The sequence below is a fragment of the Engraulis encrasicolus genome, chromosome 24, assembly GCF_034702125.1.
Source record: "Engraulis encrasicolus isolate BLACKSEA-1 chromosome 24, IST_EnEncr_1.0, whole genome shotgun sequence".
Lineage (NCBI taxonomy): Eukaryota > Metazoa > Chordata > Actinopteri > Clupeiformes > Engraulidae > Engraulis > Engraulis encrasicolus.
The window spans coordinates 42,219,385-42,243,549 of NC_085880.1; the positions used below are offsets into that span (position 1 = coordinate 42,219,385).

The 24,165-nt window shown below is 44.3% G+C and overlaps 1 protein-coding gene across 1 annotated transcript in view; it reads left to right on the top strand.

The window, feature by feature from the left end:
* The window catches only part of LOC134440941 (dystonin-like), a 235,715-nt gene that overhangs the window by 30,439 nt on the left and 181,111 nt on the right, over positions 1-24,165 (top strand). Inside the window, exons 5-7 of the mRNA XM_063191098.1 lie at positions 12,582-12,643; positions 19,921-20,010; positions 21,614-21,649. Coding sequence (XP_063047168.1) covers positions 12,582-12,643; positions 19,921-20,010; positions 21,614-21,649 — 188 coding nt within the window. The remainder of the gene's footprint in view (positions 1-12,581; positions 12,644-19,920; positions 20,011-21,613; positions 21,650-24,165) is intronic.

Genomic DNA, 24,165 nt, shown 5'->3' on the forward strand with positions numbered 1-24,165 from the left:
AATGAGAGTTAGTGTAAGCTGAAAGGTACTTGATCATGTGCCAAGCCAAGTGGCATAGGAAACACTCGACTGGCATTTACCCACCTCACCTCCCAACGTCCCAACGTCCCGGCAGCGTCTGGTCTGATATAAAGGTCAAAAAGTAGAGCAGGAGTAGTTCGGGTTGGGGGCTTGGGGCTGGGGCCACTGATAGCTTTCGCTGGGCCCGGGACAAAGTCATCTGAAAGCCCCCCCCTCCCCCCACCCAATACATACAATGTAATGGGGACCCACTTCTGGGCCCCCTGTCTCCCTGGGCCCGGGACAACATACCTGTTTGTCCCTCCCTGTCTGCGGGCCTGCTGGGGGCTGAGACGTAATCCAGACTCTGCTTGCTTTTCCCACTCTGTGCTAACAGATAGTGTTGCCTACTGTGCGTTGCTTACTGTACTGGATGCCAGGTGCTTAGTCATTGCCTGTTTTAAAGGATACAGTTAGTAGCTACTGTACTGTAGACCCCCTAGTACGTAAATTACGACTCTATTTATCACAGTATTTTCAAACTATAAATAAACTAGGCTTTACTTTCCCCAATGTATGCTAACAGATCCTATTGCCTATGATGATGTCTTTTAGTTACTTCATCATTGCCTTCTCCTTACAATGAAGTTGAACTTAATATTACTTTATTGATGTTTCATTCGTGTTTTCAAACTATACGTAGATGTAGGTCTTCTTATCTCTCCCCACTCCATGGTAATAGATGTATTTTGACGTAACATCATTGTCGTTAGTGTTTAATGTTGTTTATACTGTATATAATATAATATAATATAATATACTGTATATGCCTACAAAACCATCACAGGAACGGCCCCAGCTTATCTGAAGGACCTACTAACGCCTTATGTTACTGGAAGAGATCTGCGCTCATCCAGCACAAGCCGTCTGGCTCTGCCATCCAGTCGCTCTAGGTACTCCCAGTCAAGATTGTTCTCCGTGGTGGTTCCCAAGTGGTGGAACAGTCTCCCAGAGGCAGCAAGACTAAGCACCTCTCTTGCAGCCTTCAAGAAACAACTAAAGACATTCCTCTTTCGAGAGAATCTACTAGACTAATGATTGAACTGGCCTTGCCCCAGGGCAGAATCCTGACATTATGTTTAGTTTAGTTTAGTTTGTGAGTGTGTGTTTGTGTGTGTGTGTTCTCATTACTTCCTCTTTATAAAAAAATAAAAAAAATAAAAAAATAACCCCTCTTTGTAATTGCACTTGTTGTTCTGTATATCTCCTGTGCACTTTGTATTTGCTTGTGATGTTGGCTTGATTATGTCCTCTTCTGAAAGTCGCTTTGGTTATAAAGCGTCTGCCAAATGCAATGTAATGTAATGTAATATAAACATAGTTCTGGAGGAAGTCCGCGAGTAATTGACAGCCGTCATTACTTGCTACCGCCTTCGCGCATATTTAAATCCCTCCTTTCACCTGTCATGTGCGAAGGTTTCCCTAATTGTCCCACTATCTCCCCATACTCCTCCATTTCACTTGAACACACAGCTACACTTCCTCTATACTCATCCCGCATGAGCTCCGTTCAAAGCATCCCAGGACCGAGGCCAACTAACATGCCAAACATGCATACTATACACCAAGCAGTCAAGGACATACTCGTGAAAGAATAGCTGCGTCATGAATACATTTGGACTTATTTAAACTGTTGAAGCAGGAAAAATAAAGCTCAAAATTCAAAGCTGCATCATGCATGCCTAGTGTCGTGCTGAATGACTAGATTAGGCTGAATACCATGGCCCCGTTTTTTTCTCCTTTTTTAGGCCTACAGCAGAGCGATAATCAGTTAAGCCCAAATGTCTTTGTACCGGGCAGCTGGCTGTGGTGAAGCACAGGTGCCAGTTTTACTGTGTCGGCTATTTTTACACCGTCATGTATAGCACATTGACGCTCTGGCCTTGAGCCCACCAACTTCCCACCAGCCCGTGGACTGTGTGACTGTGACTATGACCGTGTCGTTTGGAAAAGTCATATGGTGATCAGCGGTATAGGCGCCAAATTGGGGGGGGGGCTTTTTGACCCCCCAAAGATTAAGTTGGAGGAGTGAAAGCACCCCTGTAATCATGAAAACGTTCATTGTTGTCTTCTATCCGCCTGTGCTCACACTTAAGCCATTACAAGATTCTACAATATCGACCTCCCCAATGTTGAGCGGAGGGTGGTACCTTTGATTGTTGTCTGTCTTCTATCTGTCTGTTGATCAGACGTCATACTTTCCCCAGTATTTAGAGGGAAACTAGGCAACGTTTTCAAGTACAAACTTCATGAGTCAGCTGATGCCCGAACAATGATTCGACCCAACCACTTCTCCCAACCGCGTCTATTGTTCATTGTCCTGGCACTCTGGGATGAAAAGCATTCAAAATATGATGATGGAGGAAAAAAAATTATTCAAAATGTGACAGTGTAGGACAAAAATATCTGAACATGTATGCACCCCAGTACGTGTGCTATGAAAGATTTCCCTGATGTGCATTTGGTTTCCCTCCTCGAGTGTAGACTTTCTGGCAGGCATTTCATCAGGCGCCTTGCTTGTCCTCAGTTGCCTTTAGCTGACTGCCGAATGGCATTTTCCCAGAACGATGTAAATGTGTAATACTTGAGGAACATTCGCTTCCCACACTAGGGTTACCTATTAAGTTCAGAGGCCCGAGGCTAAAGCAAAGTCCAGAAATATTTTCTCAGGTAGGCATTGTTTAACTACCTCACATCCTTATAGGAGCCAGTCCTTTATGAAAAATAAACATATAAACCTTACATAGCGATTCAATGGATATACAAGTTACAGTAGGCCTAATGTGAGGAAAAAATATGAAATACCACTTTCATAATATGCGCCATATGAGTAAGCAGCACGTATACATATTCAAGCTACAATTTTCAATATAAGCATTATAGTATAGGTGTATATGGAATGTTTGTGCCACAGTATCATTCAGTATATATATGGACCATTTCACATTCTTGTGTAAATCTTTTTTGTATAGGCTTACTTCATTCATTCGACTTGTTCATCTACTTCAGTGTTAAGTAAACTGAGCCGCTTTATCTGGCGTGCTGTTCATTTGGTTAATTGATTCATATCCTGCAAATTTACACAGTGAGTCAGCATCCACTTCATCCAAAAAAAAAAGAAATGAAAAAGGGATTGGCCTGCCATCCTGCTTTGAGACACAGCGTCATCTATCGACATCACTGATACTGAAATTGCTCCATGAGCACATTTTCTCACGTTCACGCCGAAGCAACCGGCAGATTACTCGCCATCTGATGACTGTGACGCAACAGTGTGTCTGCTCAGGCACAGACGGCTGTCACATACCTCAAATTCACGGGGAGAGTTGGAGGCCGGGCCGTAGTCATAAAGGCTGCCGTCTTTCCTCTTTAAATTACAGATTAAGGACACACACACAAACACGTATGCACACACAAACACACACACACACACACACACGCACATGCACACACACACACACACAAGAAAAAAGAAAAGAAAACACACACGTCACACACACTCAATCACAAACACAAGTTGCAGATTCAGACGTCTAGCACCAGCCTTACAGTAATAATCTCCATTGGGAATTAGCATAGCTGAAAGTGGTGTTTTTATATTATTAGGGTACTAAGAGGGTAAGCCTTGTTGTTGTCGAGCATGGTGCTGAACTCGTGCTTTCCCCCAAATACTGTAAATATACAGCTCATAGGGAAGGGAACTGCCTTTGAATGTACCGCACCTACGCATGGCGAGCTGGCCTAATGGTCAAGCAAATACTGATGACGGAGCTGTTTACTCTTAGTGCCTTTGATGTTGTTCCTTAGCCCTCCACATAGTAAGCCTGTGTAGGCTAATACCACCACATGGTTACACACACACAAGTGCTGGTATTAATGTTTTGAAAAGTAAACATACACCATATGTTACCACATGGTTGGTTACACACACACGCACAAGTGTCAATGTTTTGAAAAGTAAACATACTCCACACGTTACCACATGGTCACACACACAAGTATTCACGTTTTGAAAAGTAAACATACACCACATGTCTCGCTAAAGCTAGCATTAGCTTGAGTTAGTGTGGTTATTTCTTTAAAGATATTTTTTGGGTCTTTTTGACTTTATTCATGATAGGACAGTGAAGGTGGTGACAGGAAGCGAGTGGGGAGAGAGAGATGGAGAAGGGCCGGCAAAGGACCCGGGCCGGGAATCGAACCCTGGTCAGCCGCATCGTAGACTAGTGCCCTACCGGTTAGCCACGGCAGGCCCAGTGTGGCTATTTCTGGTGTTGAATATGCAAAGTGGTGAATATGCAACTGCCAGACAGCTGCATGTTGTGGCAGCAGGGTTTTTCGTTGCAGCTCTTGGCAAAGGCAAGACAGCTGACTGGAGCAAGGCTGACCAGGCAAGACATGCCAGTGCCTCCTCAGGCAGTGGCTATTTAAAATTAAAATTAAAATTGCGGTCATGAAAGGATACGACTGCTGTGAAAGTAATGACATGCAGTGAAATTTTCTTCGCTCTGCTTGCGCAACAAGATACTATGTTTCGGTAACACTTTCAAATAGGGTTTAAATTTTAGGCACTATACACATGGCTAATTACTGTCTTTATAAGTGACTTAGTCACAAGACATGTATTAATAAGGGCCTGTTAGGTCCTTATTAAGATTATATGAATAATACAAATTTCAGAGTAAACTAAGAGAATGTGCCTTTCTCTCCCTGACATGGTTCATAGGCCTATAGGGCCTACTTTTGAATAAATTCTTAGAAATGTGGGAACATAGAGCAGCAGTGAATAAGCTGTGGGACCATTGGGCTAAAAAAGAGTAAAAGATAATGTTAAAAGTCTTAGGGATGTGGGACCAATGGGCTGTGGGAACACCAACACTCCCGCTCCTGCTTCCTGCTGTTGTAAGTTATTTGTCAAAACCCTTGGTGAACCATAGGCGAGACAGCTGAGCTGAGCTGACCGGAGCTGAGTTGAGCTGAGCAGACATGTCAGTGAGTCTTCAGGCCGCGGCTTAGCAGAGCCAGGGGTCAAGGGCTGATGGCTGGCACCCTCACACCACACCACATCTCCCCCTAGCCAGTCTGGTCTGTCTGAGTGGAGCAGAGCGAGACATAACATAACAGGACCTCTTCACAGCTAGCCCAGAGACTCACCTCCAGCCGCTAAAGCAGAAATAAGCAAAGTAGCCCACTTGGATCTATTGCATTGTTCCGGTGTGTGGTGAATGTTGAGTTGGATGTGGAGTTGTGAAAGCGATATCTGCAAATAAGCTCATGTTGCACCTCCCCTAATAGCTAAATAATTGAGTTTTACCTTTATCCTGTACTGAGTCCTGTTGTCTGAGTGTGGCAGCTCAAAGTCTGCTCCAGAGCTAGGATATATATGGAAATGCTTGATACCATAGGATTCAATGACAATACCTAGCTTCAGAGCTGGGCACAAATACATCATAAAGTATTTTGATACAAAATACCAAATACTTGGTCAGAAAATGCTTTAGTTTTAGAAATACTGCCCAGCTCTGCCTAGCTCGGACCTGGAAGTCAGAGAGTGTAGAGAGAGAGAGGTTCCATTGGCCCATTGACCTAGGCAGACCTAAGGACTGTTCTATTCAATGCTAGGAGTATTATGACACGCCCATTTAGGTAGACCGGAACCTGGTCGGTGCCCATAGCAAACCATTACATTGGCATATCTCTATATACTTAAAGAATCTCTGTCGAAGTGACATCACCAGACTATGAACAGCTGGAAGTACGGGACCAAGATGTGTCTGAAGGCCAGGGCAGGTGTAAAATGAGCCTATCTGCGGAAATGGTGCGGTGTGACTTTAATGCGAGGGGGTTTTCATTGGCCAGTCGGTGGAAACTGTGGTTGAGTTGTGATTCATTCATTCATGGTCAATTTCTGCTTTTTAACAATAAAAACCACTTCCTGTGGTTTTGAGGCCTATTACGCTGGCCTGTTGCCCAATCCCGAAAGGTATATTTATAGAACAGTTTATGAATCACACACATCGATCATAACAACTTGCTGTTATTCTGTAAACACACAAAATCTAGATTAATGAAGATTACAGATTATGCACATTTTTGTGCAAAATCCTTTTTAGGTTAAATGGATTTTGAAATTAACATGACCATGTTTTTGTAAATCACGTGGAAAGAAAGGCCTATCAGTAAGGTTCATAAATGTGTTTGTTTACCATAATGTTAGTTTATACAGTAATTATTAATACAGTTTGGGATTCAGTTGGTGAGCATAGACTAGGCCTACTACTCACTATTTATTATTGCTTTCAACTACAGCAGCAAGAACAGGAAGTCATTGGAAGGTGATGATACATGTAACTTACTCACGCAAGCCTTTGGAAGTATATTGCTTTCATTTTATAAGCTCTATCTACCTGCTGTGTCAGGTAGAAAAGGGGTTGATATAGTTCACATGATCAGTTGGCTCCTGGATTTTTACAAGGCGTAATGAGTTTATAAGTAGTTGGCCTTTAGACCAGGTTCAGATAAGACGGTTTCATATCATGTGTGGTGTGCAAGCAGCTCGGCACTTTTCATTTTATTTTTGTTTTTATCCCCATGTTTTGACATGAGTTCATGCCTTTAAATTTGCACAGTACATGTATAGTAGACAAAATGTCAGCCTAGCCAGTGTTCCTGTCAATCCTGGACATGTGTTTAAATCAATGTTTTTACCGTCTCCTAGGATGACAAGGGGATTTAGTCACTCTTGACTAAACTTAGTCACACACTTGACTGAAATATGAAGTCAGTCTGAGTTTCCATGAACTAAATCGGCAAACCAAACCAAGTTCCTCACCAGGTTGTTCCTCAAGAGGGCACCAGACTCTTCTCTTGGGGCGCTTGCCGTGGAGAGGGCACGTCGGTCTCACTGCACTGTATACCTATTACACAACCAGATATTAATGACCTACATAAAACAGGTTTAGGGGGGTGGTGGTGACGCCACATATTTAGCAGCTTTGCAAGCTCTGTCATGAGCTTATGTGTGCAAAGTCAGAACAGCAGAAGAAGAACGACTAGATGAAATGCAGGTTTAACTTCTTGAGGTCAAGGTGCTGTAACTCCCAAACTTTACAGTGACAAGCCCCCCCAAGCATCAGTACATTTCAGCCAAGACAGGCCCCTTGACATTTGCCTGATTATCATAGACTTGCAATCGCGGTTCGCCGCCAAAGGTGTTGGGTCACTAAGAGGGCGCAGCCTGGCTACCTTGACATGGGCCATGCCAACTCAATAGAGTAGTGTGTATATGAGGCCATTTCAAAGAGAAGACTTGACACTGTGACTAATGGGAATATTGTTAGGCTTATTTTTTTGTTTATTTTTTGGCTTTAGTTTAGTTTGACTTTACTTTTGTTATTTAATTTATTCAATTATTTATTTTGTTTTTGCAACTTTTCATCTCAGCCTGCTGCAGATTCCCTACTACCCCCTCGCTACCCACTTTGAAAACCACTGCTATAACTTACCGTATGTGTTTGTGAGGTGTACGCTGTTGCATGACTGTACCAGCAGCACTGCCCCTCCCTTCTCCCTTGACCTCTAATGAGCAAAAGGTCATCTTCTGACCCCTACTCTACTGCTTTCATCGTCCTCCATTAGACGGGCAGTGTGTGTGTGTGCGTGTGCGCACGTGTGTGTGTGTGTGTGTGTGTGTGTGTGTGTGTGCGTGTGTGTGTGTGTGTGTGCATGTATGCGTGCATGTGTGTGAGCCTAAGTTCAATGTCAGAGATCTGGACAGGCCATTAAAGGAGCTGTTAATGTATACAACCAGTCAAACATGCATCAGCAAAAAAAGAAAAACATGGCATAGAACATGACATTGTCTCTGCTTTAATACTGAAACTGATTAGCATGTGAGTTCTCTTAACACCGGTCAAGGTTGCCCGTTTGAGTGACTGTGTGTGTCCACTGTCCCACAAAAGGATATTCATGGGTTATTCAATACAGTGACCGTGAAGTTAGTGGGTCTTGGAGTTGGTGTCTCTCTCTCTCTCTCACTGCGGTGAGGAAGTGAGTTATAACCCTCTGGAGTGCAGTGCTGCTTAGGGGACAAGGTGACAAGGAGACAGATGAGATGACTGCATTGCAGACCTGCTGGGGAGTAGCAACACCCCCCCTCCCACACACACACACACACACACACACACACACACACACACACACACACACACACACACACACACACACACACACACACACACACACACACACACACACACACACACACACACACCGCCCACCATGCCACCTCATGCTAATGCCCTTGATAATGTTTGTGTTCCCCGTTCTGATGAGGCACGATTCATTGGTAGAGCACATTAGGAGTGGGTATTGGCAAAGGCTTCACGATTCAATAAGCATCACGATACACATGCCACCATGTGATGCTATCACGATGCATTGTGATATTTACTACAGTAAATGTGTAAAAATGCAGATTATGTGTCAGTTGCTGTGTAGCATTCATACGCTGCTGGGGAGTATCACCCCCCTCCACCCCTCGCCATGGCAGCTCATGCTAATGCCCATGAGAAATTATTGTGTTCCCCGTTCTGATGAGGCACCCATCACCATCCGTGTGATGCTATGTATGTACAGTATGTATGGTAGGAGGCAGCAATGGGTATGCACTTTACATACATTAAGTATACACTTTAAGTATGCACTTAATGCATCTCTATGATGGCGCTTTATGTCTGCATGTTTTTCTTTTTTAATTAAATGCATTGCACCCCTGCTGGGGAGTAGCACCCCCACCCTCTAATCCCACCCAACCAGTGACTAATAGAATTTTATTATTATTAAATAATCGATGCAGTATATCGTGAAAATAATTATTGCGATACCTTGTCATGAAGCAATGAAGTATATTGTGAATAAGTATCACGATGCATTGTATGTCGTGCCGGTTTTTTTTTACACCACTATAATACATGTAGCTTCTGCCTGGCTACTCCACTTCCTGAAATGATAGGCCTTACATACTGTACATGCATGGTATTATGCAATACTGCCTGCGTGACCTCGATATTAGTGGGCGTACCGTAGCATGTGTAGCATGTAGCATGTGCCCCCGAAATGCTAGAAGTGCCTGGCCTGCCTTCTCAGGATGCCTCTCCTGTTGTTGCCTTTCATAGACGACCTAAATTTAGACTACTGGGACCGGTTTAGTCGACATCAGTGTCAGTATTTCTTATGCAATTACCATAACCAGTGTTTACAAAATGGCTGTTTTTAAGACTAATACAATTCTTTGTAAATAACAAAACAAAAGAGGTTAACTTTAACAGAGGCTGATCAAACCAGTTAGGTGTGTGTGTGTGACGCGTTTACACTCGCTCACTGTAAATGTCACATCGCTTGCTAATCCAGACATGAAAGAGCATGTTTAGACATTTAGGCTGCCATTGTTAATGGCAGGGAGTTCCATGAATTGCATAAATATTTAAACATCAAACAATTTCTTAATTGATGTGTGAGAAGGTAAATAAAAAAGAATAATGGCTGATCAATGGCAGATCAAAAATACACAGTACTTTGCGATGTTGCAGCACCTGTCTGAAATAGTCTATCTGTAAAGTATCTGTGACCTATTATGTTAGTGATCAGATCAATTACCAAGATGCTGCATGTTCATTAATCTATTTGCCTGTGCTACTTAACGTTAGCTACAATGACTCAATACAATCCCCCCACCCCTTTAAATGATTAGCCAGCAGACCATCTGACTGTAATGGTGGCTTGGAAGAACTTCATCTGTGTCATCATCATAGCCATTCACACTGATGTGTCCTGCCAAGGGCCCACCTCTCCAGTCTGGAGCCTCCCACACACACGCAGGCACGCACACGCGCTCGCTCGCTTGCACGCACGCGCACACGCATACACACGCACACACACTCACTCACTCACTCACTCACTCACTCACTCACTCACTCACACACACTCACACACACGCACGCACGCGCGCGCGCGCGCACACACACACACACACACACACACACACACACACACACACACACACACACACACACACACACACACACACACACACACACACACACACACACACACACACACACACACACACACACACAGCAGTGCAGCACCAGTACTAGTTTCTGCAACTCCCACTGGCATCACCACAGCAATGGTTGCCACTCACACACGCACACACCAGTGCAGCTTCAGTTCCAGCGACACACACACACACACACACACACACACACACACACACACACACACACACACACACACACACACACACACACACACACACACACACACACACCGCACTGGTTGCCACTCACTCACTCACACAGCAAAACAAAAAAATGAGCATGAGAGGGGAGCTTTGTAGTCCGCATGCGTCTTTGGAAAACCTGACTGAACTCGTTCTGAAAGCTCGCTCCACTCCACCAATAAGTAGGTGTCTTGCCCTTTTAGGCAACAAGCACGGGCTGGCTGACACAGTGTGCTCGGAAGTGAGACACACACACACGAGGAAAAAGAGAAAGTGGCATAGGGGAGAGAAACACACGAGGAAAAAGAGAAAGTGGCATAGAGGGAGAAAGTACCGGAAAATACGAAGTGTGGGAGAAGAAGTAAGAAGAAGGAGGAGGAGGAGGAGGAGAGTGACTGAGAGAGAAAGTGAGAGAGAGAGAGAGAGAGAGAGAGACAGAGATGTAGTACCGCAAAAAATTCTCTCCCTCAGTGTTTTTTGGACTACAGGAGCTTACAGTACACACAGTAGTTATCTGCGACGTGGCGTCTACATAGGAGGTTATTCTCGGTGCTGCGCACGTGTGTGTGTGTTTGTATTCGGCTCTCCTCCTCCTCTCTGTTCCACTCCTCCTCTCCACACCGCTCCTCTCCTCCTCTCCTCCACGTGGGTCAGTCCGTCTCTTGGATGCTACGATGATGCTGCTGCAGCTGAGGAGTGGCAGTGAGCGCAGTGCTCACCTGGTGTCACTGATGTGCTGCATGGGTCAGTAGAGTCTCCTCTGCTTCTCCTTGTTCCTTGCTCCTTCTCTCTAATATGCTATTCTCCATTTTCCAAGAGCTGCCTTGTCATTTCCCCCCTCCTCTCCCTTCTACCTTTTGGAAGTTTTACAGAGCCAGTGTATTATAGTACACTACCAGTACGAGTAACAGTGTAACAAACATTTTTTGTCACCATTTTGGACCAGAGGATCTCCTCGCCTTCTCCTTGTCTTCTCTCTTCTCTCTTCTCTCTTCTCTCTTCTCTCGTCTCTCTGTTTTCTACTGGCCAAGAGCTGCTGTTTGGCTTTTTTGGACTTTTTCCCACCTCCATGTTTCGAATGTTTCACAGAACCATTACAGTACCAGTGTGTTGGACCAGTAGGCCTCCTCACCTCTTCACCTTCTCTCCTCTCTTCTCTCTTCTCTCTCCTTCTCCATTTGCCAACAGCTGATTTGGCATTTTTGGCTTCTTTCCCCTTCTTCTATGTTTTGGAAGTTGCACAGCACCAGCTGGGTTCCCAGTTTAGTTTCCCCAACCCATTTGCCACCACGTTGCAACAGATCTGCTCTGCTGTGAGCAAAGCGGATTGTGCTTTAAGTGTTAGAAGAGGGGTTTCACTGTGTATTTGTGGTACCAAAGTCCAGAGTGACGCAAAAAAAATGGGCATGTTTGCAATTCATTGAACAGTTCGCTGACTGAGCTTTGCAAAATATACTTTCTAAAATTAGCACATGTAAGCAAAAACAATCGTAACCCGAGGTCCTACTACGTGTGTTTTATCTGGTGTGTTTCAAACTGATTTTGATGCTGATAAGTTACGTTTAAATGTGTGTGTGTTTATTCTGTATGAAAACGCAAGCGATCCAATCCATTTCCCCCCTCAGTCAGTAAGCCTCTCAAGCACGTGTCTGTCTGCTTTTGACAGTTATTTTTCACGTCCTTGTAATATCCTTGGGAATTGGCCTGAATGGCCTGGCTGAGCCTGTTGCCATGACTACTGCTAAACAAAAAATACTGTGGTCAGCCCAGCACGCTGGGAGAAGCTCTGAGTAATGGAAGCTATGCTCTGTCCTTTTCAAATAAAGTCGCTAAAAATATCATATCCCATCCCTTCTGTTCTGTACAAGTCAAAATACACATGTGGACAAAGCAAACTGAAGTGGAAGCTGTCAGTAAGCCTCTTTGAGTTTATACTTTGCTTAACTTTACTTTTATTTTTCATGGCATTGCACATTAATGAGCATATACATACAAACATATATGTAAATGTGCCAGATTATACGTAGCACAAAGGCTAATTTCCATCTGGTGTCCAAAATGTGTAAAACACAACAGGCATAGAAGAAATATTCCAGTGGTCCTAATTCTTCATCCGTAAAACAGTTTGCAGAACTCCTTACATGAAATCCACCTACTGTCTGCAGTAGGCTAGCTCTTTGCCCTTAGCTTGTCGTTTGAAACACATGTGTTTAAACTTGCTTATTTTCTTGTTTTTCAGATGAAAGAGATCGAGTACAGAAAAAGACATTCACAAAATGGATAAACCAACATCTTCTCAAGGTATGTGTCATCCCTCTTGCATCATGTTTTCCATTGTTTTCCACTGAGACACCCATTCTATGGAAAAAGAGACTTGCCCAAGGTCTGATGAGCAAGTATGATATGGGACCTTGTTGTATATTATGGTGTTGTGTTATCTCTGTGATGTAACCAAGAGTGACATGCTGATTCACATCACTCTAAACTTCAAGAAAAGCTTAAATGATGATTATCTGGACGGGTCTGTTGTTGTGGACCATCTAAAAGCATACCATTCACCTGGAGACCAAACACTGGTGAACGGTATGCCCCCTCATCTCCCACACTCACTGGTGATTGGATGCTCCCTCATCCCACTCACTGCTGATTGGATGCTCCCTCATCTCACTCAGTGGTGATTGGATGCTTCCTCACCAACACTGTTTTCCAGACTTATATCTTATTCCAAGATCTCAATACACCATCATTTTCCAGTCTCGCATCTATTCCGTGATGTTGTTTACATAACAGCTTCATTCATTCATTCATTCATTCATTCGTTTCCTAAATGTATTCATTCATTCATTCGTTTTGTGTTCATTGATGTACTGTCTACAATACAGTGAGTATGTGGTGTGTGTGTGTGGTGTGTGTGTGTGTGTGTGTGTGGAGTGAGTATGTGGTGTGTGTGTGTGTGTGTGTGTGTGTGTGTGTGTGTGTGTGTGTGTGTGTGTGTGTGTGTGTGTGTGTGTGTGTGTGTGTGTGTGTGTGTGTGTGTGTGTGTGTGTGTGTGTGTGTACACAGTATCGAGGGTAGAAAATGATAACTGGTTAATCTCTGAGTGAAGTGGAGTTATAATCACAGCTGTCACACAGTAGACTGCAAGTCAAGTGCTGCCCTAATGAAAGCATTTTTATCCTGCACACTTTGTTATTCTTCTCCTGCACAACACTCACTCGATTAGACGCGTGTTTACTGCGTTGCCAGGGCTTTTCAACACCAGACAGGTCTCAAATCGAAATCGTGTGTTTGTTTTACCCTCCTGTCTGCCCTTTCAGCGATTCATATTCAGCAAAAAATATGCAATAGCCAGACAGACTGGTGTGTTGAAGCTTCTGATACTCAAGTGCCTCTAAGACAATTAAAACATATATAATTATTGGCAGGACCGGATTAAGGCACAGGCTAGATATGGCTGCAGCCTAGGGGCCCCCACCTGCCAGGGGGCCCCAACAGGCTAGATATGGCTGCAGCCTAGGGCCCCCCACCTACCAGGGGGCCCCCACAGGCTAGATATGGCTTCAGCCTAGGGGCCCCCACCTACCCCTGGTCCTGGGCCCTGATTGGCCAAACAGGAAAAAAATACAGAATTGTGACAAATTGCAATATTGAAAAATTAATCAATCATGTTGAGTGCAGTTGGTAGAGATATTATTGTTAATTCCCACTGTCTATGTAAATTTATCACAATATTTGCGTTCTGTAGGGGGCCTCACAGCAAACTGTAGCCTAGGGGCCTTAAACTATCTTAATCCAGCCCTGATTGTTGGAACGAAGCATCTTCTGATAGATGTGTCATCTTTAATTTTTGGGCAATTGAGGTGCTCTCTGTGCAAGAGATGCCAGTGTTTTCATACAATGATTCCCGTCGTCAGTGAACTTGTTTTCGTAAGCTTTTTTTTCTCCGTAGCCATCAGCATGAGCAAGTTGCCTCGTGTGAGGTATCAGACGCACCATTACGAAGCGGCGTGATTGGGCATGACTGATTAGAATGAATCGTTTTCCCCTGCACAGAACTGTCCACGCATTTTGAGTAATGGGCTAACAGAAGGAGGTCATAATCATCGTAATTACTCATTTTGGTCAAAAATGTATTAGCTGTCCAACACAATTAGCTATGATTCTTTCAGTGCAGACAGCACTGCAGCTAGCTTACAGAAACTAGACTACCTTCATATCAGTTAGGGCTCTCTGCAGTAGATGACTTGTGCGACTTGGCCCTGGGTAACCTTTTGAAGTTGCTGTTTACGTAATTAACTTGAATGCTGATGGATGTATCGGATGCCAGGCCTGTCTACCTTTCCTCTACTGCCATAGGGACACAGTCTGCTGCCATGCTGTTACATGACTGGCATGCACGCACACACATGCATGCACACACACACACAGGCACGCGGGCACACACAGGCACGCAGGCACACCCACACACACGCGCGTGCGCGGACACGCTAACACGCTCTCTCTCTCTCTCTCTCTCTCTCTCTCTCTCTCTCTCTCTCTCTCTCTCTCTCTCTCTCTCTCTCTCTCTCTCTCTCTCTCTCTCTCTCTCTCATGTACACACACACACACACACACACACACACACACACACACACACACACTCCACTCCTCTGTACCCCTCCTTGTCTCGTTCAGCAACCTCTACTTCAGTGTCCTCTTCCTCCAGGGTCACCATATCAATCAATCAATCAATCAATCAATCAATCAATCAATCAATCAATCAATCAATCAATCAATCAATCAATCAATCAATCAATCAATCAATCAATCAATCAATCAATCAATCAATCAATCAATCAGTATTATTTATATAGCACAGTATCATACATAACTGTTATTCAATGTGCTAGAGAGTAAAGAAAGAGAAAGAGAATTACAAAATATTGTATTGTATTGTATTATAGATAGTAAATAACTAGCTAAATAAGTATCACCAATGACAGAGGAGAATAAAAGTGTTCCTTTTTTATATTGAAACATGATACTGTTTGGGGCAGTTCTGATTTGGGTAGGAAGTTGGTTACAGCATTTGGCAACATAATGACTCAGCAGAGGTGCTGAGTAAGGAAATACAAAAAGAATAGAGAAGAAAAACACATTGTATTGTATTGTATTGTATTGTATTGTGTTATATATAGTAAATAACTATCACCAAAGGCAGATGAAAATGAAGCTGTTGGGTCAGTAATAGTTCTCAGGACAGGAAGTTGGTTCCAGCTTTTGGCAGCATAATGACTCAGCAAAGGTGCTGAGTAAAGACTCACAGGAGGCAGGGGTGTCTGTCTGACCCAGAAGGGGGCGGGGGTGTTGGGGGGGGGGGGGCTGTAGAGGTGTGAGAGTGTGTGAGGGGGGAGGCCGGCGGTCTATTTTGGCTCTGCAGCTGTGTGCGTGTGCGTGTGCGTTGTGGATTATGGCAGTTGGGAGGCCGGGCTGGGTAAAAGCAGGTCACGGAGGCGAGAGCAAGAGCAAGAGCAAGAGGGTGATTTAAGCAGAGTGGTATTCAGGGCAGCAGCAGCGGTGCTGGGGTTGGTGGTGGTGGTGAAGAGCGGCGTGTGGGGGTGGGGGGGGGGGGGGGGGGTATGCAACCACGGAGCGTGGTGGTGGTGGTGGTGGTGGTGGCAGGGGGTATGCAACCAAGGCTACTTTGCTGTAAACTTTAGGGGAAGGGAGGGCTGAAGAGGCGATGGTGGTGGTTGTGATGAGCCTGGTGTTGATAAGCATGGTGGTTGGGGGGTATGCAACCACTAAGGCTATTTTGCTGTAAATGTTAGGGCCGGGGGGGGGGGGGGGGTGCCGAAGAGGCAGTGACAGTTGTGTTGGTGGTGGAGCGCATGGTAGTGGGTGTGGGGAGGGGTAGGAGCTGTCCACCGGTCAGTCCACTGTGCTGTAAACCTGTGGAGGGCCGGGTAGGGGGCTGAAGAGCCGGTGACATTTGTGTGTGTATGTGTGTGGGGTGGTGAATATGCTGAAAGGGGGGATGGGGTGTCAGCTAGTCAGCCCATGATGTTGCTTGAGGGGCCTTGCTGTGTTGAACCTGTGGTGGTGTTGAAATGGAGGGAAATGGAACTGGTATTCTTACCGTGCTGAAAACCTGTGGAGGATTGAGGAGGAGAAGAGAGGAGGCAGTGGCGGCTGTGATGGTGCTGAACGTGCTGCTTATAGGGTAGTGGTGGCAGTGTAAATGGACAATGCAACCGCTCAGACCAACGCGCTATGAATCGGGGAAGGTGGAGAAGGCAGTCACAGTTTTTTTATTATTATTATTTTTTAGATATATTGTTGGTTTTATTGATGATAGTATAGTGAAGATGTTGACAGGAAGCGAGTGGGGCGAGAGAGACAGGGAAGGTCCGGTGAAGGACCCGACCTCGCTCAAATGGCGGACGAGTGCCCTACCGTTAGGCAACGGCAGGGCTGGCAGTGACGGTGATGCTGATAGTGTGATGGTGGGGAATGTGTCCTCCTTGCGGAGGGGGGACCCACTAGTTTGACGCCCTCTCTGTACTTCACATGGTAATCAAACATTTCAAACAAGCGATTTAAGGTTAGGGTTAGGTTTAGGGTTAAGGTTAGGGTTAGGGTTAAGGTTAGGGTTAGGGTTAGGGTTAGGTTTAGGGTTAAGGTTATGGTTAGGGTTAGGGTTAGGGTCGTATGACATGAGCGGTAAGTACCGAAAGTGTGTCGAATTAGTGAGTCCCTTGCGGAGGGGTCAGGGAGGGCTGAGTAGTACTAGGCAGGCCATGAATGTTGGTTAGGTAAACCTCCAGGCCTCCAGCCTTAGTCTTGGAAACGCTGACTAATATTTAGAAATCCCTGTGTGAACTACTTGAGGTCTTTCACGTATCACCAGTGGGCCCTGGACCACGCTTTGAAAACCACTGGGCTACATAAGCCTACACCATGATGGTATGCCAGCAAGGGCAGAACTCTCTGGCAGGTGGAAATGGAATAGGAGCTGTTAGGGGTTATGGGTTATGGCTGCGATAACAAAAAACAAAAAGAGGTTAGATTTAAGGTGACAGTACCGTTACATAGCCTAAGGAGTGCATAGCAGGGCGTCACAGTAAGACAGATGTAAACTATGCTGTATAAACCATGTCAGACACATGAAACGGGCAGACTGCTGAGTGGAAAACATTCCTGAGGTTGCAGCAGTTGAATTCAAGACTCAATGCAGCTTTTTATTGGAACAAGATGCAGACAAGGCCTGTGTTGCGCTTATGATCATGTTGTTTTTTAGATAGATAGATAGATAGATAGATAGATAGATAGATAGATAGATAGATAGATAGATAGATAGATAGATAGATAGATAGATAGATAGATAGATAGATAGATAGATAGAAATCACTGTTTGAACTCATACTGTATATTATAATTATCATCTCACAGCAAGGTTACTGTGCATTAGCAGATGTGAAGCATTTCCAATGGTCTGTTTTGCAACAGAAAAATACTAATTTTCTGTTTCGAATCAGAAACATCCACTTGATATAGCGCACCATTGTGATATAGAGTTAGTGTTTCTGATTCTAAGCAAGACATCAGGTTTTTGGTTGCAACATTGCCAGCTGAAAATGCTCCAAACTGGTTTAACCGAATAGCGCCTGGGTATCTCTTTCCAATATAAAGTAATTGATTGTGGTTGGCCCAGGCGACAAGCTTATACAAGCTCCTAAAGTGCAGTACAAGAGAGAGCTCTATGTGGAAGTCTGTTGCAATACTGAGTATAAAACATTTAAAATGTCATCAGGGAAGATTATACCCCTCCATGCACCTCCTATACCCTCAGAGCACAATACAAGTTTAGACACAGGACACCTTGCAAGGAACACCCTGCTCTGATGAAACTCATTACTCCTCGTGTAAAGACACTGCCCTGTCATGTTGTGCAGGTTTTGTGAGTGCTCACTGCACAGGCCCATCCCCATTAGAAACGTTTGAACTGGGCGAAAAGAGGGTGGGACAGATGGAATGTCTAGCCCTTGTTTTATTTTTTGACAGGCAGGAAATGCTTAAGGAGGCCGAATTGTTTGAGATGGAGGAGGAGGAGGAGGAGGAGGAGGAGGAGGAGGAAGGAGGAGGAGGAGGAGGAGGAGGAGGAGGAGGAGGAGGAAGGTGACTGCCCACGCTCCCTAGCACACCTCCAAATGATTTACTGCAGAGCCACTAATGGTTATTATGTGTCTGGCCTCTGGTCTTGAGTGCATCTCCTTGTAGCCCATGCTGCACAGTACTCGAAACTAGACTATAATTTACCAGATTTATTTTTAACACCATTGACTATGCTGGAAGTGTTGTGAAATAACAATATTCTAATTATTCTAATAATAATAAAACAGACCAAAAAATACGGTATGTGATTTAACACACAGTTAATAGATGCACGACAGGTATCAGGTATCAGAGTAAGCTCTATAAAGCAATTGTTTACACAGCAAAATAACAGTTTTGATGCAGTGGGTTAAATAAGACAAAAACAGACTTAAAGTCCAAAGTCTGTGGTAGCAAGTGCCATCAAATGCAACATTATGCATAACAGGCACAAAAAGAATGTAATATGAATCTATGAATACAAACATAATAGGATAATTATCAATATGCAACAGATAAAGCATGGATAAAGGCTGTCTCTCACAAATGTACTGTACTGCACTCCTAAAGTCTCTGGTCTGTATGTGCAGTAGGGGATGTGAAGGATAAAACTGTGTTTGTCTGCCAAGCAATTAAATGTGATGGCCACAGAACTGTATGACTAAGCAATTGGTGTATGTGAAGAGAACCATCGGATGAGTTATTATTGCATTCAAGTGCACAAATGGGTTTGTTTTAGGATGATAATGGAGTCCTTGGATGAATGTTTGGAAGGGATGTTGATAGATTAATCAGGGTCTGATGATGGGTCATTTGCAGGCTTTGTTTGTCTTGTGATTTGCGTTCATGTCTGAAGTGGGTTAATTTTCAAAATGGTATTATCAGCCAGCCATGGGTCTTTGTCATAAATGATCAATTGTCATCCAGGTGCATCATGGCATTGTTTGGATGACAAACTCACAGTCTGAAATTGTCATCAATCATCTACATAAATCGTTGAGTAATGGATGTGCAGAACAATATACTGTCTTTTATACTTTCATACAAAAGACTGTCCTTTTTTCCACAAAGCATCCATTGTACTGACACATAAGTAGGCTACCAGGCAGTAGATGAAAAGTAAACTGTTGGGGGCGCTGTGGTGCAGCGCGCTAAGCCCCCCACATTTAGGCCCACGGGGACCCTGGTTCGAGTCCGGCCGGGGTAATTTCCCGACCCTGCCCCATCTCTCTCTCTCCCAGTCATTTCCTATCTACCCTCACACTGCCCTATGGCCAAAAAGCCCAAAAAATACTTTAAAAAAGAAAAGTAAATTGTTGTTCATACTTTTGAACACATTAGCACAGCATAAGAGGTGAACTAAGTTTGCATTCATATGATATACTGTAATCTATTGGTAACTCTGTGTTTACGTTGTTTTCTCTCTTTCTTCTTTCACCCCGCAGGTACGAAAGCATGTAAATGACCTGTACGAAGACCTGAGAGATGGACATAACCTGATCTCCTTGTTGGAGGTCTTGTCTGGAGAATCACTGGTGAGTATTGTTTATCACCTTGGCCTCTATACGGCCTCCATACAGTCTCATGTAGAGTTGTATGACATAAAAGTAGAAGTACCCCTGCAGGTGTAATTATAACAGTAGTATGTAAGTAGTAGTATGACATTACATGTACAGCAGTACACAAGTAATTAGTAGCAAGATTTAGATAATTAAAAAAGACATCTAGGCGCAGTGTAGAGTTGAAACACTGACAGCATTGTCCAACACACGGTAAAAGAAGAAACATCTAGTGGAAAGCGTGTAATATCATATCACTGGTGTTGAAATTACATTTGTAGGAGTACTTCTACTTCTACGTTATACAACTCTGGGGTGAATTTCTGGAAAACGTAGTTGCTAACTTGGTTAGCTACTTTGTTGGTTGCAATGCAATTTCCCATGGGCAACTACCGAAGTTGCTAACTGCTAACAACTACGCTTTCCAGAAATGCACCCCTGGTCCCATGTGTGGTGTCCCTGTGACCTGTGCCACCCTCCGCCCCTCCGTCCTCTCTTGTTCCTCCTCTGTCTTATTGTATTGCGATTTCACCTGTTAGTGCTCTCGTGGTTTAGCTTGACATGTTGCTATGTTGTTAGTGCACTGTAGGTCATGATGTCTCATGTAGTGTGTTGTTATTTGTGTTGGGTTTTGCATTTGTGTGGCAAGGTGAAGTTACTGAGCTCAATCAAGGGCCAGCTTAGTATTAATCCTTAATGCACTTAACTTGTAAGCTTGATAACACGATTAATTTCTTATAGCTAAATCTGATTGAGCTTTATTGATAATAGGTTACTTGCGAAGCTACGTATGTTTGTTTTTGCACTGCTTCTGAATTTGAGGGCAAATATGCATGAGTTTATTCTCTGTTCTGCCTCCTGTGTCGTGTTGAAAGTGAGCGTAAAATAAAGACATTCACTTTCTGAGGGGTAAGGAGAGGAATTTTGATGATGCAGTGTGTGTTTTTGTAGTTCGTCGCTCTATCTGTGAAAGTTATTATGATAAAATGGTTGTAGTCATGAGGGAGATCAGTCTACTCCAATATGAGGAAGAAAAAACGCTGGTGGTTTCCAGCAAGTCAGTGATATTGGATAGTCTTACTCCATAGTTAAATATTAGCCTTTCCACATGAATTGTGACTTAGGTCTAAATGATGTCGTATGTTAGCAGAAACAGTGTGGAATGTAAAGCCAGCCTTGCTGAAGCCAAGGAACATTGGCAGTAGTGTGCTTCAGCAGTGGAGGCTGTTCAACTTTCTAAGGACCTTTTTTTCTTTTTTGTTTACCCCCTTCCCCTTTTCTTCTGTCTTTTCTCTGTCTTCCTTTTCCTTTATGTTTCCTCCTCTATTCTATTCTTTGCTCCCTCCCTACCCCCATTGATTCCTCCCCTTCATCCTCATCTGTTCTGTTTCTCCTTGTGTGCCCATGTTGGTGTTCCTTTGCCCCCACCCACCTACCTCCTACCCACCTCTCCTCCCCCCTCCTGTGCGTTTGTGTCCCTGTGTTTGTGTGTGTCTCTCTGTGTATGTGTACTTGTGTGTGTGTGTATGTGTGTGCTGTTTCTCCCATACCGCTCTCCCATGTCGTTTACTGGGGTAAGCCGCGGGAGCGTGATTTTCTGAAGACGTTGCGGTTGGTGAGTGCGGCTGACGCATGCGCGGGTGTGCGGCATGGGGCTGAGCAGCAGGTTGTCGATGACGATAAGGGGGTAGGTGTGGGCCGGGTCGGGTCCGGGTCCGGGTCGCGGGGCCTATACTATGAAGCTGGTTCAGGAGTAAACCAGGATCACGTTTCTCGATAGTGTCGTTGCTAACCAGTTAGCAACTTAGTTAGTTGCCAATGGATTGAAAATGCATGGCAACTAAGTAAGTTGCTAATTTAGTTAGCAACTTAGCTAACTTAGCTAGCGTAGCTAACTTAGTTAGCAACGACACTGTCGAGAAACGGACCCCTGGTTAAGCCAAGAGGTAAATCACCTCATAGAAGATCCTGGAGTCCTCAGGCTCTTCTATTAGGTGATTTACCTCTTAACCTAACCTGGCTTACCCCTGAACCAGCCTCTTAGTATACAGTAGGCCCCTGGTCCGGGAGCCCCTACAGCCCTCACCCCGCTCTACCCCCTCTCTCCCTAACACCACTAATGCGTAGCAGAGTGACGTGGCATTTTAACAAGTGTGATAAACAATCACGATAAACAAATCAAATTACAGGCAGAACTGAAACCCATTAAGCAGCTCACCGTCCCAACTGATCCCAGACCTGTGCTATTGTACAGTGCACTGCTGCCAGCTCCTCCCTGGGTGTTCAATTTTCTTCTTCTATCTATTTCCTGTTCTCTTTTCCTTCCTTTCCTCTTCCTCCTCCTCCTTCTTCTTCCCTTTTCTTTCTTTCTTTCTTTCTTTTTCTTCTTCTTATTCTTCTTCTTCTTCTTCTTCTTCTTCTTCTTCTTCTTCTTCTTCTTCTTCTTCTTCTTCTTCTTCTTCCTCTTCTTTTCTCTCTGGTGGTTTGCAGTAATTAGCTTGGTCACGGCAGGTAACGGGGTCAATTATCACTGCAGTGCGAGGGGCTGTTTCTACCAAAATAAATCGGATGCCATGTCCATATGAGCACACACAGTACAGTACAGGATGAGCTTTATGTCAGTACACCAACAGAGGAACTTCCTACTGATGCGTTACCGTGCAGCCTGGGAGGGTTTTGTTATTTGTTTTCTATTTCCTGTGAGCCATACTGTACTACTCTGGAAGGAGACGTCATTCATTCTTAGGTGTAGGTAGAGGTTACTTACGCCTCTTTTCCGGTTTTCTGGTAGGCCTACACCTCGACACAGCGTGACTCAGTTGCCACTTCTTGCTTTATGATTGAGCTGTGACGTGCCTACTCGAAAAGCAAAAAGTGGGGGCAGAGTTGTGCTTTGTCGGGCTGTAGGCCTACCAGAAAACAGGCAGTGGAAAAGAAGCATTAGTGTGTAGGCCTACATGTATAGCCTTTAGGGGTTATGTTGCAAAGGTGGTTAAGTAACAAGTCTGGGGTGCATTTCTCGAATGCGTAGTTGTTAGCTGTTAGCAACTCGTGTAGTTGCCAATGGGAAATTGCATTGCGACCAACAAAGTAGCTACTGTAGTTAGCAACTTCGCTTTTGAGAAATTCACCCCTGGTTTGTTAAACCCAGAGGTGGTCATAAACCTGACAAAAACTACAACAATCCATCAGCATTTGTGTAATGCCCAGTAATGCCCTACAAAGGCAAAGTGCAGTAATTACACTACTGTTTAGTCAAAATTGAGTTTTGACTGAAAATGGTCTTCATTACATCTCCTTTATCTTGTGACAAAGCCTTATGGTCCAAATGTGTCCCGTTTTAGAGATATATTGATTGTCATGTCAAATTTTCTGTAACTACAATATCCAACCTAATACCAAGGATTTGAAGGCATTTTTCTCAGTTTCAATGTTGGCGTAGTCACTGCACTTTGCCTTTGAAGGATTGAGTTTAGTTTGGAGAATGAAGCCCTGGGCTTTTTTTATTTTTACTAACCGATTCACCTCTGGGTTAACTTAACTAGCATTGTTATTTAACCCCTATTGGCACCCGCTGTCTTTGCGATTGCACACGTCTTTGCGATTTTTAAATCTTTATTTTATTTTGTTGTTAATCGAAAAAAAAAAAAGCACAACATAGTTTTGTCTGGCTGAACAGCACATGAACTAAGACACGTTTCTCATTCCTCTGCATGGATGCTCAAATGTCGGTTTGCACTTTTGACTGCTTGGGAGTTCAGCCTTGGCCGTTCCCTCCTCTGTGAGAGCTTGTTGCATCATGCAGCCACATAAACTCACATGCACGCAGTGGACCAAACTCACCACTGACGCGCGCACACACACACACACACACACACACACACACGCACGCACACACGCATGCACACTCACACACGTGACAGACACACACACACACGTGACAGACACACACAATAGACGCGCACACACACACACACACACACACACACACACACACACACACACACACACACACACACACACACACACACACACGTGACAGACACACACAATAGACGCACACACACACACACACACACACACACACACACACACACACACACACACACACACACACACACACACACACAC